At 68.8% G+C, this 12,995-nt stretch overlaps 3 protein-coding genes across 3 annotated transcripts in view; all 3 read left to right on the top strand.

The window, feature by feature from the left end:
- Positions 1 to 12,995, top strand: part of LOC137476344 (antigen WC1.1-like) — a 41,586-nt gene that overhangs the window by 13,008 nt on the left and 15,583 nt on the right. The window contains exons 15-18 of the mRNA XM_068194557.1: positions 5,568 to 5,705; positions 5,845 to 5,940; positions 6,154 to 6,237; positions 6,475 to 6,615. Coding sequence (XP_068050658.1) covers positions 5,568 to 5,705; positions 5,845 to 5,940; positions 6,154 to 6,237; positions 6,475 to 6,615 — 459 coding nt within the window. The remainder of the gene's footprint in view (positions 1 to 5,567; positions 5,706 to 5,844; positions 5,941 to 6,153; positions 6,238 to 6,474; positions 6,616 to 12,995) is intronic.
- LOC137476486 (scavenger receptor cysteine-rich type 1 protein M130-like) lies at positions 2,179 to 5,560 on the top strand (the record flags this gene model as incomplete). Its single annotated transcript, XM_068194845.1, is given in 6 exon segments — positions 2,179 to 2,995; positions 3,084 to 3,404; positions 3,469 to 3,771; positions 3,845 to 4,159; positions 4,275 to 5,027; positions 5,115 to 5,560. Coding segments are annotated over 6 exon segments (2,940 nt in total), but the record flags the coding sequence as incomplete, so codon positions are not given.
- Positions 9,283 to 12,955, top strand: LOC137476487 (scavenger receptor cysteine-rich type 1 protein M130-like). The gene is given in 7 exon segments (XM_068194846.1): positions 9,283 to 10,161; positions 10,250 to 10,570; positions 10,635 to 10,937; positions 11,011 to 11,325; positions 11,441 to 12,193; positions 12,281 to 12,789; positions 12,929 to 12,955. Coding segments are annotated over 7 exon segments (3,030 nt in total). The 5' UTR covers positions 9,283 to 9,359.

Consider the following 12,995-nt stretch of genomic DNA (forward strand, 5'->3'; position numbering starts at 1 on the left):
ATGTGAGGCAGGAAGTGGAACCACAGACACATCCCTGGGCGTGGTGGGCTGAGCGGGGAAGAAGAGCACAGGAGCATTGCTGGGATTGTCTGCAGGGCCTTTATTTATCAGTGCCAAATGCCCAGAACTGTTGCCAGCAACAGCGAGGGGAAAAGGCAGAGGGCAGGAGCCGGAGCCCACCCCGCAGATGCGGCAGGATCTCCTCCCTGTGTCCCGCGGGTGGGGCGGGCTCAGCCCCGCTGTCAGCACCGAGAGCTGGGCTGGGAATGGCTCTGGCTGTTGGAAGGACTTGTCCTAAAGGAGGGGAGGTCTCCTGAAGGAGGGCAGCGCCTTCCTGCCCCCTGCAGCACCCCGCGGTGGCAGGGCAGCCGGGCCATGGCCCCTGCCTGCGGCACGTCGTGCTCCAGGAGGTTCCCGATCTTCAGGGCGGGCTGCAGAGCCCGGAGGGCGGCCAGTTCCTGCAGCAGGGCCTGGCTGGAGCCGTCCGTGCTGAGCCTGGGCGTGGAGGAGGCAGGAGAAGAGGAGAAGGTGCTGGAGCTTGTGGGGAGGGAGGTGCTGACCCTGGCTGGATGCCGGTGCGGCCCTGCCTGTGCCGCGGCCTGCGCTGCCCGGCTCGGGAATGCCGGGCATGGAAGGGGCCGTGGCAGGGCCCTCACTCACCCGAGGCTCCGCAGCGGGCAGGCGCGATGCCGGAGCTGCTGGCGGAGCTGCAGGACGCCGTGGGCTCCCAGCTCGTTGTCACTCAGGCCCAGGCAGGTGAGACGGGGCCCCTGCGGCAGCCGCGCAGCCAGGGCTGGGCAGGAGGCGCCCGGCAGCCGGCAGCTGCCCAGCCTGTGGGAGCGAGGGACACAGGGAAGGAGGGCTTTGGCCTCCGCCCGCTCCGCTGCTCCAGGTGGGAAGGGCGGAGCAGTGGCTGAGGTCCTGGCAGCAGCAGGGGCTGGTGAGGCGGCAATACCGCAGCCCAAAGAGAAGCCTCGGGAAAGACCGGCAGAGCCCACCGAGGGCCCCCAGAGGTATCCGTGGACTCGGAGAGCTCCTGTCTCCTGTGGCCGGGGCAGCAGCCATCCACCCACCCAGGCACCCACTGCCCTCCTGTTCTGACCCCCGGCGCCCTGGCCCGGTGTGGGCTCCGTGCGGTGCGCGCGTCTGTGAGCGGAGCAGCCCCGGACACGGCCCGGTGCCGCAGTGCCCGGCAGCGCGGGGGGATGGGGCAGGGCAGCTCCTCCCGCCGCCGCGCAGCGAGGGACCGGGACGTTCTGCCCGTGGGGAATTGCTGCGGTGCCGGTGGGTGGGCAGCAGCTGCAGTTCCAGCCGCTCCGTTTGCTCTGCGGGGGTGCCCGGGACGAGAGTCCGGGAAGTGCCGATCGTTTGCATAAGGAATGGCCGGGGAAAGCGTGACCCCGGCCAGGTGAGGGACACGGAGAGTGACTGCGGGATACGGGGATCAGGACGAAGAGAGACTTTAGTTTGGAGTTTTGCGCGCTTGCAATGTGAGGGGGTCAAAGCCCTTTTACGTTTCGTGGGACGCTCCTGGGAGGAACCAGTTGGGGTGGTTTCTGTATTCCTGCGGTGGCAGCAAGTGGATTTACAGAGGGAGGCAAATGGGACTGTGCCTCGGGAGAGCTGGCTTGAAACGAGAGAGGGAACGTGAGGTCTGGATGTCGGAGCGGGTGTTCCGGGAACCTCCGGGGCCAGCGGGAGTCCAAGGAGAGCCGCAGCTGGAAGGGGCGTCGGTGTCAGCAGTGCCAGTGGATCCCTGCGTTGGGAATGTGGTGACAGAGAGCGTGGTGAAGGGGGAGAGCGGGCAGTTTCCTGCAGAGCGCGGCTGCCGAGCTGCAGGGGGACGGAGCGGCGGGGCAGGGGCGGCGGAGGCGCGGCGTTATCGGCGGCAGCGCAGGTGTCGGGAGGCGCGTGCGGTCGCTGGCGACGCCGGGAGCCGCCGGGGGGTAACCGCCTCCTTCCTGCCCTGGCGGCGAGGCGAGCGCGGGGCCACAGCTGCGGCAGCAGCGCCATGTGCCAGCGCCGCCGCGAGGGCCCGGGGAGCTGGCACCTGGCAGCCCCGCGCGGAGCCGGGGGCTGCTGCCACCGCGGCGGGGGCTCCGAGCAGCCGGGAGGGGAGCGCCCCGAGGATGGGGGCTTTGAGCTTTGCGGGTGCCCGACCTAGATGTGGTCCCGAGGAAGCTCTTGGCTGGGATGTGGGCTGAAGGCTGTCATCGCCGTCAGGATGGCTCTGCTCGGGCTCCAGCAGCAGCGTTGGAGGCACGGGGGAATAGAGGAAGGGCCCCCGCAGGGCAGGTGCTGTGGGGGGGCTGTCTCCCCCCGGGGACATCCGGGTGGCAGCCCACTGTGGCGAGGTGTGTGACGCCAGAAGCGCAGGCGAGGCTCATATTTGGGCACGGAGCAGGTTATTGGAGGCCGCGGCCCCGCAGCCGGGAGATGAGGCGCCTGATAAAGGCTGCCCCGGTGCCGCTGCCTGCATTGGCTCGGGCGCTGGTGTGCGAGAGCTGCCCGGGCTGCGCTGGGTCGGGGCGGTGGCCATGGGGCCGGTGGCCATGGGGCCGGTGGCGGCGCTGGGGCTGCTGGTGTGCGTGCGGCTGTGTGCGGGTGAGTGGCGGCGGGCGGGAGCGGGGCCCGCGGCGGTGGCGGGCCCGGCTCAGCAGCCTCCGTGCCGCAGGCTCCGGGGAGCTGCGTCTGGTGGGCGGCGGCGGGCGCTGTGCCGGGCGCGTGGAGGTGAAGCACGGCGGTGAGTGGGGCTCCGTGTGCATCTACGACTTCGACTGGGAACTTCTCTGGGCCGTGGTGGTGTGCCGGCAGCTGGGCTGTGGCCGGGTGGCCAGGGCGTCCCAGTACGCCCCGTTCGGGCAGGGCAGCGGGCGGATCTGGCTGCAGCCCTTCTTCTGCCGAGGCACCGAGGATGTGCTGGACGAGTGCCCGCATTTCGGATGGGGACGGCACTTCTGTGGCCACGAGCGGGATGTGGGGGTGACCTGCACAGGTGAGGGGACTCGCTGGCTGTGCTGGGACAGCCACCTTGTGCTGGTGCACGGTGGACAGGTCTGAGCTGTGCCGGTGCCCCTGTGCAGATGCCGTGGAGCTGAGGCTGGTGGGCAGCAGCAGTCCCTGTGCCGGGAGGGTGGAGGTGAAGCTGCAGGGACAGTGGGGCTCAGTGGGAGACGACAGCTGGGACATGGAGGACGCCGAGGTGGTTTGCCAGCAGCTGGGCTGTGGCTCAGCTTCCGGTGCCTATTACGCCCGTGATACCTTCGGCTCAGGGGACTGGCTCATCAGCCTGACAGAGGTGGACTGCAGTGGGAACGAGGCCACGCTCTGGGACTGCAAGATCCGTGGCTGGGGACCCTATAACAGCAGCGTCCATGTTTGGGACACTGCCGTTGTCTGCCAAGGTAGGAGCTGGGCTTTGGGGGGGTTGGGGCACTTCCTGCGCATCCCTTGACACTGCTGCTGCAGGATTCTCCCGGCTAGTCGGAGGTGATGGAGCCTGTGCCGGGCGTCTGGAGGTGCGTCAGGGCCGGGCCTGGGTCGGTGTCTGTGAGGATCAGGTGGACATGAAGGCGGCCCAGGTGGTGTGCAGGGAGCTGGGCTGCGGTGAGGCGCTCGCCATCCCTGGCCGTGCTCGATTTGGGAGAGGATCAGGGTCATTCTGGGAAGGGGGCTTCCAGTGCAATGGCACCGAGCCCCTCCTCAGTGCCTGTGCCCGGCGTCCGCCCCGCAGCCAGGGCTGCAGCGGCCCTGCCAGCGTCACCTGCTCCTGTAAGTGCTGGGGACAGCGGGGGCTGTTGGGGTCCCTGCGCCATCGCCCCCCTCAACGCCCTTCCTGCCACAGCCTACACGGGCTTCCGGCTGGGCAACAGCAGCTCGGGATGCTCCGGGCGAGTGGAGGTGGCAGTGCGGGGGACGTGGGGATCCGTCTGCGCCAGCGAGTGGGACCTGGCCGATGCGCACGTCCTGTGCCGCCACCTGGGCTGCGGCCGCGCCTTCAGCGTGCCCCCGGGAGGCTCCTTCGGCAGCGGGGAGGGGCCCCTGCGGCCGGACGCCTTCGGCTGCAGCGGGAGCGAGCGGCACCCGGGCGAGTGCCCCGTGGCCGTGCTGGGGAAGCCGCCCTGTGCCCCCAGAAACGCCGCTGCCGTCAACTGCTCAGGTGTGCCAGGCGGCTCTGTGAGGAGCCTTAAGGGCTGTTGGGACCCGGCCAAGAATTGGCAGCAGAGGATGCAGGGTTATTTTGGGGTGAAGGGCTGAGCCCGACCATTTCATAGGCCGTGTCGAGTCCCTGCGGCTGGTGGAAGGTGAGACCCGGTGCGATGGGTTTCTGGAGTTGGCCATAAGCACCGGGGCGTGGCGCCGTGTACCAGGAGAGGTTTCGCTCGTACGGAACTTCAGCAAAGTGTGCTGGGAGCTGGGCTGTGGAGGACTGGACAGGACTGATGCTGTCCATGGTAAGATCCGCCTGTCGGATGTCAACACGACGGAGAGGCCCATCACAGAAAGGGTGATGCGAACCATGATGGACATGAGCCCCAATGTGACCAGTGGGACAATTAGTGATGATAATTTTTGGTATGAAAGGGAGTTCGTCACCAGTGCACCAGCTGACGTCCCTCATGGGAACTACACTGTCTGCTCAGGTGGGTGTCCCGAGAAGGGCCGGAGGTGCCGGTGGCCCAGGCAGCCACCCCAGCCCATTCCTTCCGTGCCCACAGGCAGCCGGCGGGTGAGGCTGGTGGGGAGCTCTGGGCGCTGTGCCGGGCGCGTGGAGGTCTATTCCGGTGGCAGCTGGAGCTCGGTCTGCCAGGAAGGCTGGGATCTGCAGGACGCCGCCGTTGTCTGCCAGGAGCTGGGCTGTGGCACGGCACTGGAGGCCCCGAGCTCGGCGCGCTTGGGCGCCGGCACGGGGCCGCAGTGGCCCTACATCCCCGACTGCTTGGGGTCCGAGGAGTAGCTCTGGGAATGCGGGCGCACGGAAGGGCGCGAGTGCGGGCGCGGCGGCGGGGCAGGGGCCGTCTGCTCAGGTCAGTGCCGGGCACCCCCAGATCAGGGCCCGGCAGAGGCCCCGGGGGGTTCCTGGCCGTGCCGTGACCCCCCTGCCCCCCTTGCAGAGCAGCTCTCCGTGCGGCTGGCAGGAGGCCACGGGCGCTGCCGGGGCTACCTGGAGGTGTCCTACAACGGCACCTGGGGCCTCGTGTGCGCCAATGGCACCAGCGCCGGCACCGCCGCCACCGTCTGCCGCCAGCTGGGCTGTGGGGACCGGGGCTGGCTCTCCGCTGTCCCCACCCAGCAGCCGTCCCTTGCGTGGCTGGCCTGGGTGGGCTGTGAGGACGGGGCCCGCTCGCTCTGGGGGTGCCCCTCGGCCCCCTGGCACCTGCAGGGCTGTGGCACCGGCGGGTACGCACAAGTGGAGTGTGAGGAGGACAGGGATGGCACCTCTGATGGACACACTACCCCATATCCGGAGGGTGCCCCCAGCACAGGTAGCTCTGCCCGTGCCTGCATCCCCCACAGCAGGCTGGCTGGGATCCCCCTCCCCTCACTGCCTGCCTGTGTCCCCACAGGTGTCCCCAGCAGAACGCCCTCAGCAGTGGCCGCGGGGACCGTGCCCACCGTGCTGTGCGTGGTGCTGGGGACGCTGCTGTGCCTGTCCCTGGGTGCCCTGGCCCTGCTGCTGTGCCGTGCCCGTGCCCGACGCCGAGGTGGGTCCCGGTGGGTGGGGTGGGGACAGATCCGGTTTGGGGGTCCTGCCCTGCAGAGCAGCTCGGAAGGTGGCCAGGAGTGATCTCCGTGCAACCTAGCTTGCCCAGGGCCCCAGGTAAGTGCTGCATCTCATTCCAGGCCCGGGCAGAGCTGCAGATGCCATCTCCAACGCTGTCTACGAGGAGCTGGATTACAAAGCCATGCCAGAATACCAGGAGGTGCCCACTCCCCCAGGTGGGTGCCGCCCTTGTGCCCCAGCTGTGTCCAGAGTGAAGGCTCTGCCTGACAGCCCCACGGCAGCTTGAGGTGCTGGTGGCCCTGCCGTGGCTCCTGGCCACGGGCTGTGGGTGTCCCTCGGTGCCACAGCAGCCCCGCTCTGTAGCGTGAGGTTCTGTCACCTGCGGTGCCACTTGGGGCCACCCCCAAGTGCCTGTTTGTCCCCTGCAGGTTCCCTGTCGGAGGGATGGGTGAAGAAGCTGCCGTATTACACGGGGGACAGCGTGGAGGGGAGCGACACCGAGGCAGCCCCAGGTAGGGTTACAGGGCAGGAAGCCAGCAGGGAGAGCTGGGGAGAGGGGACACTCCCGGGCGGGGGCAGGGGGCTGAGGGGACAATTCCCCCCTTGTTCGTGTGCAGCGAAACATCGCCTTTCCCTGTGGGACCACAGGGCCTCCAGCAGGTGCCCAGTGGAAAGGCTGGAGGGGATGGCACAGGCAGAGCCCGGCCAGGGACACTGGTCACTGCCATGGACCCCTCTGCTTTTCCCAGATCCCCCTGCCCGGCCCCAGCAAGGAAGCCCGGATGGCTACGACGATGTCCTGGATGTGCCACAGGAGCCCCCTGCTCCCAGCCCTGGGGACATCTCTGAGGGAGTGGCACAGCAGAAGCAGATCTGTGTCCTCCCCACAGGTAAGAGGGCTCCCAGCTGCCCTGTCCCCTCTGCAGAGCCACTCCATGGCAGGGTTTGTCTGTGGGGGCGGGCAGGGCCCCAGCAGCAGATCCATGGGTGCTGTGGTCAGATCCCAGGTGGGGTCTGTCAGGGGGGACACGGAGCTGCCTGCCCCCTCAGGCACCTTTCCGTGCTGTCCCCAAGGTGGGATCCGCTCGCCTCCAAGTCCCCCAGGAGCCACCAGGGACCCCTCGGAACAGCCCCCTGGGCAGATGGACTATGATGATGTCGGCTGCAGCGCCCTGGGGACGCTGCCATGAGGATGTCCTGGCCATGCCACAGCCCTGGGGACACGTGTGGGGCAGTGTGGTGGGGCCCAGCCCATGGAAGTCAGCCCTCTCTGTGCGGCGCTGCAGGAAAGCAGCTCCTGTGTAGGGGTTTTCTTTGATTGCAGTGTGGATTTCCCTTTTTTCCTATTAAAATCCAAACCGGTCAGAGACTCGCGGCCAGGCCTGGGCCCTCATTCTGGGGCTGGCGCTTCCATCCCAGGTACACCAGCCATTCCTCGGCGATGTGAGGCAGGAAGTGGAACCACAGACACATCCCTGGGCGTGGTGGGCTGAGCGGGGAAGAAGAGCACAGGAGCATTGCTGGGATTGTCTGCAGGGCCTTTATTTATCAGTGCCAAATGCCCAGAACTGTTGCCAGCAACAGCGAGGGGAAAAGGCAGAGGGCAGGAGCCGGAGCCCACCCCGCAGATGCGGCAGGATCTCCTCCCTGTGTCCCGCGGGTGGGGCGGGCTCAGCCCCGCTGTCAGCACCGAGAGCTGGGCTGGGAATGGCTCTGGCTGTTGGAAGGACTTGTCCTAAAGGAGGGGAGGTCTCCTGAAGGAGGGCAGCGCCTTCCTGCCCCCTGCAGCACCCCGCGGTGGCAGGGCAGCCGGGCCATGGCCCCTGCCTGCGGCACGTCGTGCTCCAGGAGGTTCCCGATCTTCAGGGCGGGCTGCAGAGCCCGGAGGGCGGCCAGTTCCTGCAGCAGGGCCTGGCTGGAGCCGTCCGTGCTGAGCCTGGGCGTGGAGGAGGCAGGAGAAGAGGAGAAGGTGCTGGAGCTTGTGGGGAGGGAGGTGCTGACCCTGGCTGGATGCCGGTGCGGCCCTGCCTGTGCCGCGGCCTGCGCTGCCCGGCTCGGGAATGCCGGGCATGGAAGGGGCCGTGGCAGGGCCCTCACTCACCCGAGGCTCCGCAGCGGGCAGGCGCGATGCCGGAGCTGCTGGCGGAGCTGCAGGACGCCGTGGGCTCCCAGCTCGTTGTCACTCAGGCCCAGGCAGGTGAGACGGGGCCCCTGCGGCAGCCGCGCAGCCAGGGCTGGGCAGGAGGCGCCCGGCAGCCGGCAGCTGCCCAGCCTGTGGGAGCGAGGGACACAGGGAAGGAGGGCTTTGGCCTCCGCCCGCTCCGCTGCTCCAGGTGGGAAGGGCGGAGCAGTGGCTGAGGTCCTGGCAGCAGCAGGGGCTGGTGAGGCGGCAATACCGCAGCCCAAAGAGAAGCCTCGGGAAAGACCGGCAGAGCCCACCGAGGGCCCCCAGAGGTATCCGTGGACTCGGAGAGCTCCTGTCTCCTGTGGCCGGGGCAGCAGCCATCCACCCACCCAGGCACCCACTGCCCTCCTGTTCTGACCCCCGGCGCCCTGGCCCGGTGTGGGCTCCGTGCGGTGCGCGCGTCTGTGAGCGGAGCAGCCCCGGACACGGCCCGGTGCCGCAGTGCCCGGCAGCGCGGGGGGATGGGGCAGGGCAGCTCCTCCCGCCGCCGCGCAGCGAGGGACCGGGACGTTCTGCCCGTGGGGAATTGCTGCGGTGCCGGTGGGTGGGCAGCAGCTGCAGTTCCAGCCGCTCCGTTTGCTCTGCGGGGGTGCCCGGGACGAGAGTCCGGGAAGTGCCGATCGTTTGCATAAGGAATGGCCGGGGAAAGCGTGACCCCGGCCAGGTGAGGGACACGGAGAGTGACTGCGGGATACGGGGATCAGGACGAAGAGAGACTTTAGTTTGGAGTTTTGCGCGCTTGCAATGTGAGGGGGTCAAAGCCCTTTTACGTTTCGTGGGACGCTCCTGGGAGGAACCAGTTGGGGTGGTTTCTGTATTCCTGCGGTGGCAGCAAGTGGATTTACAGAGGGAGGCAAATGGGACTGTGCCTCGGGAGAGCTGGCTTGAAACGAGAGAGGGAACGTGAGGTCTGGATGTCGGAGCGGGTGTTCCGGGAACCTCCGGGGCCAGCGGGAGTCCAAGGAGAGCCGCAGCTGGAAGGGGCGTCGGTGTCAGCAGTGCCAGTGGATCCCTGCGTTGGGAATGTGGTGACAGAGAGCGTGGTGAAGGGGGAGAGCGGGCAGTTTCCTGCAGAGCGCGGCTGCCGAGCTGCAGGGGGACGGAGCGGCGGGGCAGGGGCGGCGGAGGCGCGGCGTTATCGGCGGCAGCGCAGGTGTCGGGAGGCGCGTGCGGTCGCTGGCGACGCCGGGAGCCGCCGGGGGGTAACCGCCTCCTTCCTGCCCTGGCGGCGAGGCGAGCGCGGGGCCACAGCTGCGGCAGCAGCGCCATGTGCCAGCGCCGCCGCGAGGGCCCGGGGAGCTGGCACCTGGCAGCCCCGCGCGGAGCCGGGGGCTGCTGCCACCGCGGCGGGGGCTCCGAGCAGCCGGGAGGGGAGCGCCCCGAGGATGGGGGCTTTGAGCTTTGCGGGTGCCCGACCTAGATGTGGTCCCGAGGAAGCTCTTGGCTGGGATGTGGGCTGAAGGCTGTCATCGCCGTCAGGATGGCTCTGCTCGGGCTCCAGCAGCAGCGTTGGAGGCACGGGGGAATAGAGGAAGGGCCCCCGCAGGGCAGGTGCTGTGGGGGGGCTGTCTCCCCCCGGGGACATCCGGGTGGCAGCCCACTGTGGCGAGGTGTGTGACGCCAGAAGCGCAGGCGAGGCTCATATTTGGGCACGGAGCAGGTTATTGGAGGCCGCGGCCCCGCAGCCGGGAGATGAGGCGCCTGATAAAGGCTGCCCCGGTGCCGCTGCCTGCATTGGCTCGGGCGCTGGTGTGCGAGAGCTGCCCGGGCTGCGCTGGGTCGGGGCGGTGGCCATGGGGCCGGTGGCCATGGGGCCGGTGGCGGCGCTGGGGCTGCTGGTGTGCGTGCGGCTGTGTGCGGGTGAGTGGCGGCGGGCGGGAGCGGGGCCCGCGGCGGTGGCGGGCCCGGCTCAGCAGCCTCCGTGCCGCAGGCTCCGGGGAGCTGCGTCTGGTGGGCGGCGGCGGGCGCTGTGCCGGGCGCGTGGAGGTGAAGCACGGCGGTGAGTGGGGCTCCGTGTGCATCTACGACTTCGACTGGGAACTTCTCTGGGCCGTGGTGGTGTGCCGGCAGCTGGGCTGTGGCCGGGTGGCCAGGGCGTCCCAGTACGCCCCGTTCGGGCAGGGCAGCGGGCGGATCTGGCTGCAGCCCTTCTTCTGCCGAGGCACCGAGGATGTGCTGGACGAGTGCCCGCATTTCGGATGGGGACGGCACTTCTGTGGCCACGAGCGGGATGTGGGGGTGACCTGCACAGGTGAGGGGACTCGCTGGCTGTGCTGGGACAGCCACCTTGTGCTGGTGCACGGTGGACAGGTCTGAGCTGTGCCGGTGCCCCTGTGCAGATGCCGTGGAGCTGAGGCTGGTGGGCAGCAGCAGTCCCTGTGCCGGGAGGGTGGAGGTGAAGCTGCAGGGACAGTGGGGCTCAGTGGGAGACGACAGCTGGGACATGGAGGACGCCGAGGTGGTTTGCCAGCAGCTGGGCTGTGGCTCAGCTTCCGGTGCCTATTACGCCCGTGATACCTTCGGCTCAGGGGACTGGCTCATCAGCCTGACAGAGGTGGACTGCAGTGGGAACGAGGCCACGCTCTGGGACTGCAAGATCCGTGGCTGGGGACCCTATAACAGCAGCGTCCATGTTTGGGACACTGCCGTTGTCTGCCAAGGTAGGAGCTGGGCTTTGGGGGGGTTGGGGCACTTCCTGCGCATCCCTTGACACTGCTGCTGCAGGATTCTCCCGGCTAGTCGGAGGTGATGGAGCCTGTGCCGGGCGTCTGGAGGTGCGTCAGGGCCGGGCCTGGGTCGGTGTCTGTGAGGATCAGGTGGACATGAAGGCGGCCCAGGTGGTGTGCAGGGAGCTGGGCTGCGGTGAGGCGCTCGCCATCCCTGGCCGTGCTCGATTTGGGAGAGGATCAGGGTCATTCTGGGAAGGGGGCTTCCAGTGCAATGGCACCGAGCCCCTCCTCAGTGCCTGTGCCCGGCGTCCGCCCCGCAGCCAGGGCTGCAGCGGCCCTGCCAGCGTCACCTGCTCCTGTAAGTGCTGGGGACAGCGGGGGCTGTTGGGGTCCCTGCGCCATCGCCCCCCTCAACGCCCTTCCTGCCACAGCCTACACGGGCTTCCGGCTGGGCAACAGCAGCTCGGGATGCTCCGGGCGAGTGGAGGTGGCAGTGCGGGGGACGTGGGGATCCGTCTGCGCCAGCGAGTGGGACCTGGCCGATGCGCACGTCCTGTGCCGCCACCTGGGCTGCGGCCGCGCCTTCAGCGTGCCCCCGGGAGGCTCCTTCGGCAGCGGGGAGGGGCCCCTGCGGCCGGACGCCTTCGGCTGCAGCGGGAGCGAGCGGCACCCGGGCGAGTGCCCCGTGGCCGTGCTGGGGAAGCCGCCCTGTGCCCCCAGAAACGCCGCTGCCGTCAACTGCTCAGGTGTGCCAGGCGGCTCTGTGAGGAGCCTTAAGGGCTGTTGGGACCCGGCCAAGAATTGGCAGCAGAGGATGCAGGGTTATTTTGGGGTGAAGGGCTGAGCCCGACCATTTCATAGGCCGTGTCGAGTCCCTGCGGCTGGTGGAAGGTGAGACCCGGTGCGATGGGTTTCTGGAGTTGGCCATAAGCACCGGGGCGTGGCGCCGTGTACCAGGAGAGGTTTCGCTCGTACGGAACTTCAGCAAAGTGTGCTGGGAGCTGGGCTGTGGAGGACTGGACAGGACTGATGCTGTCCATGGTAAGATCCGCCTGTCGGATGTCAACACGACGGAGAGGCCCATCACAGAAAGGGTGATGCGAACCATGATGGACATGAGCCCCAATGTGACCAGTGGGACAATTAGTGATGATAATTTTTGGTATGAAAGGGAGTTCGTCACCAGTGCACCAGCTGACGTCCCTCATGGGAACTACACTGTCTGCTCAGGTGGGTGTCCCGAGAAGGGCCGGAGGTGCCGGTGGCCCAGGCAGCCACCCCAGCCCATTCCTTCCGTGCCCACAGGCAGCCGGCGGGTGAGGCTGGTGGGGAGCTCTGGGCGCTGTGCCGGGCGCGTGGAGGTCTATTCCGGTGGCAGCTGGAGCTCGGTCTGCCAGGAAGGCTGGGATCTGCAGGACGCCGCCGTTGTCTGCCAGGAGCTGGGCTGTGGCACGGCACTGGAGGCCCCGAGCTCGGCGCGCTTGGGCGCCGGCACGGGGCCGCAGTGGCCCTACATCCCCGACTGCTTGGGGTCCGAGGAGTAGCTCTGGGAATGCGGGCGCACGGAAGGGCGCGAGTGCGGGCGCGGCGGCGGGGCAGGGGCCGTCTGCTCAGGTCAGTGCCGGGCACCCCCAGATCAGGGCCCGGCAGAGGCCCCGGGGGGTTCCTGGCCGTGCCGTGACCCCCCTGCCCCCCTTGCAGAGCAGCTCTCCGTGCGGCTGGCAGGAGGCCACGGGCGCTGCCGGGGCTACCTGGAGGTGTCCTACAACGGCACCTGGGGCCTCGTGTGCGCCAACGGCACCAGCGCCGGCACCGCCGCCGCCGTCTGCCGCCAGCTGGGCTGTGGGGACCGGGGCTGGCTCTCAGCTGTCCCCACCCAGCAGCCGTCCCTTGCGTGGCTGGCCTGGGTGGGCTGTGAGGACGGGGCCCGCTCGCTCTGGGGGTGTCCCTCGGCCCCCTGGCACCTGCAGGGCTGTGGCACCGGCGGGTACGCACAAGTGGAGTGTGAGGAGGACAGGGATGGCACCTCTGATGGACACACTACCCCATATCCGGAGGGTGCCCCCAGCACAGGTAGCTCTGCCCGTGCCTGCATCCCCCACAGCAGGCTGGCTGGGATCCCCCTCCCCTCACTGCCTGCCTGTGTCCCCACAGGTGTCCCCAGCAGAACGCCCTCAGCAGTGGCCGCGGGGGACCGTGCCCACCGTGCTGTGCGTGGTGCTGGGGACGCTGCTGTGCCTGTCCCTGGGTGCCCTGGCCCTGCTGCTGTGCCGTGCCCGTGCCCGACGCCGAGGTGGGTCCCGGTGGGTGGGGTGGGGACAGATCCGGTTTGGGGGTCCTGCCCTGCAGAGCAGCTCAGAAGGTGGCCAGGAGTGATCTCCGTGCAACCTAGCTTGCCCAGGGCCCCAGGTAAGTG

The sequence above is a fragment of the Anomalospiza imberbis genome, chromosome 6, assembly GCF_031753505.1.
Source record: "Anomalospiza imberbis isolate Cuckoo-Finch-1a 21T00152 chromosome 6, ASM3175350v1, whole genome shotgun sequence".
Lineage (NCBI taxonomy): Eukaryota > Metazoa > Chordata > Aves > Passeriformes > Viduidae > Anomalospiza > Anomalospiza imberbis.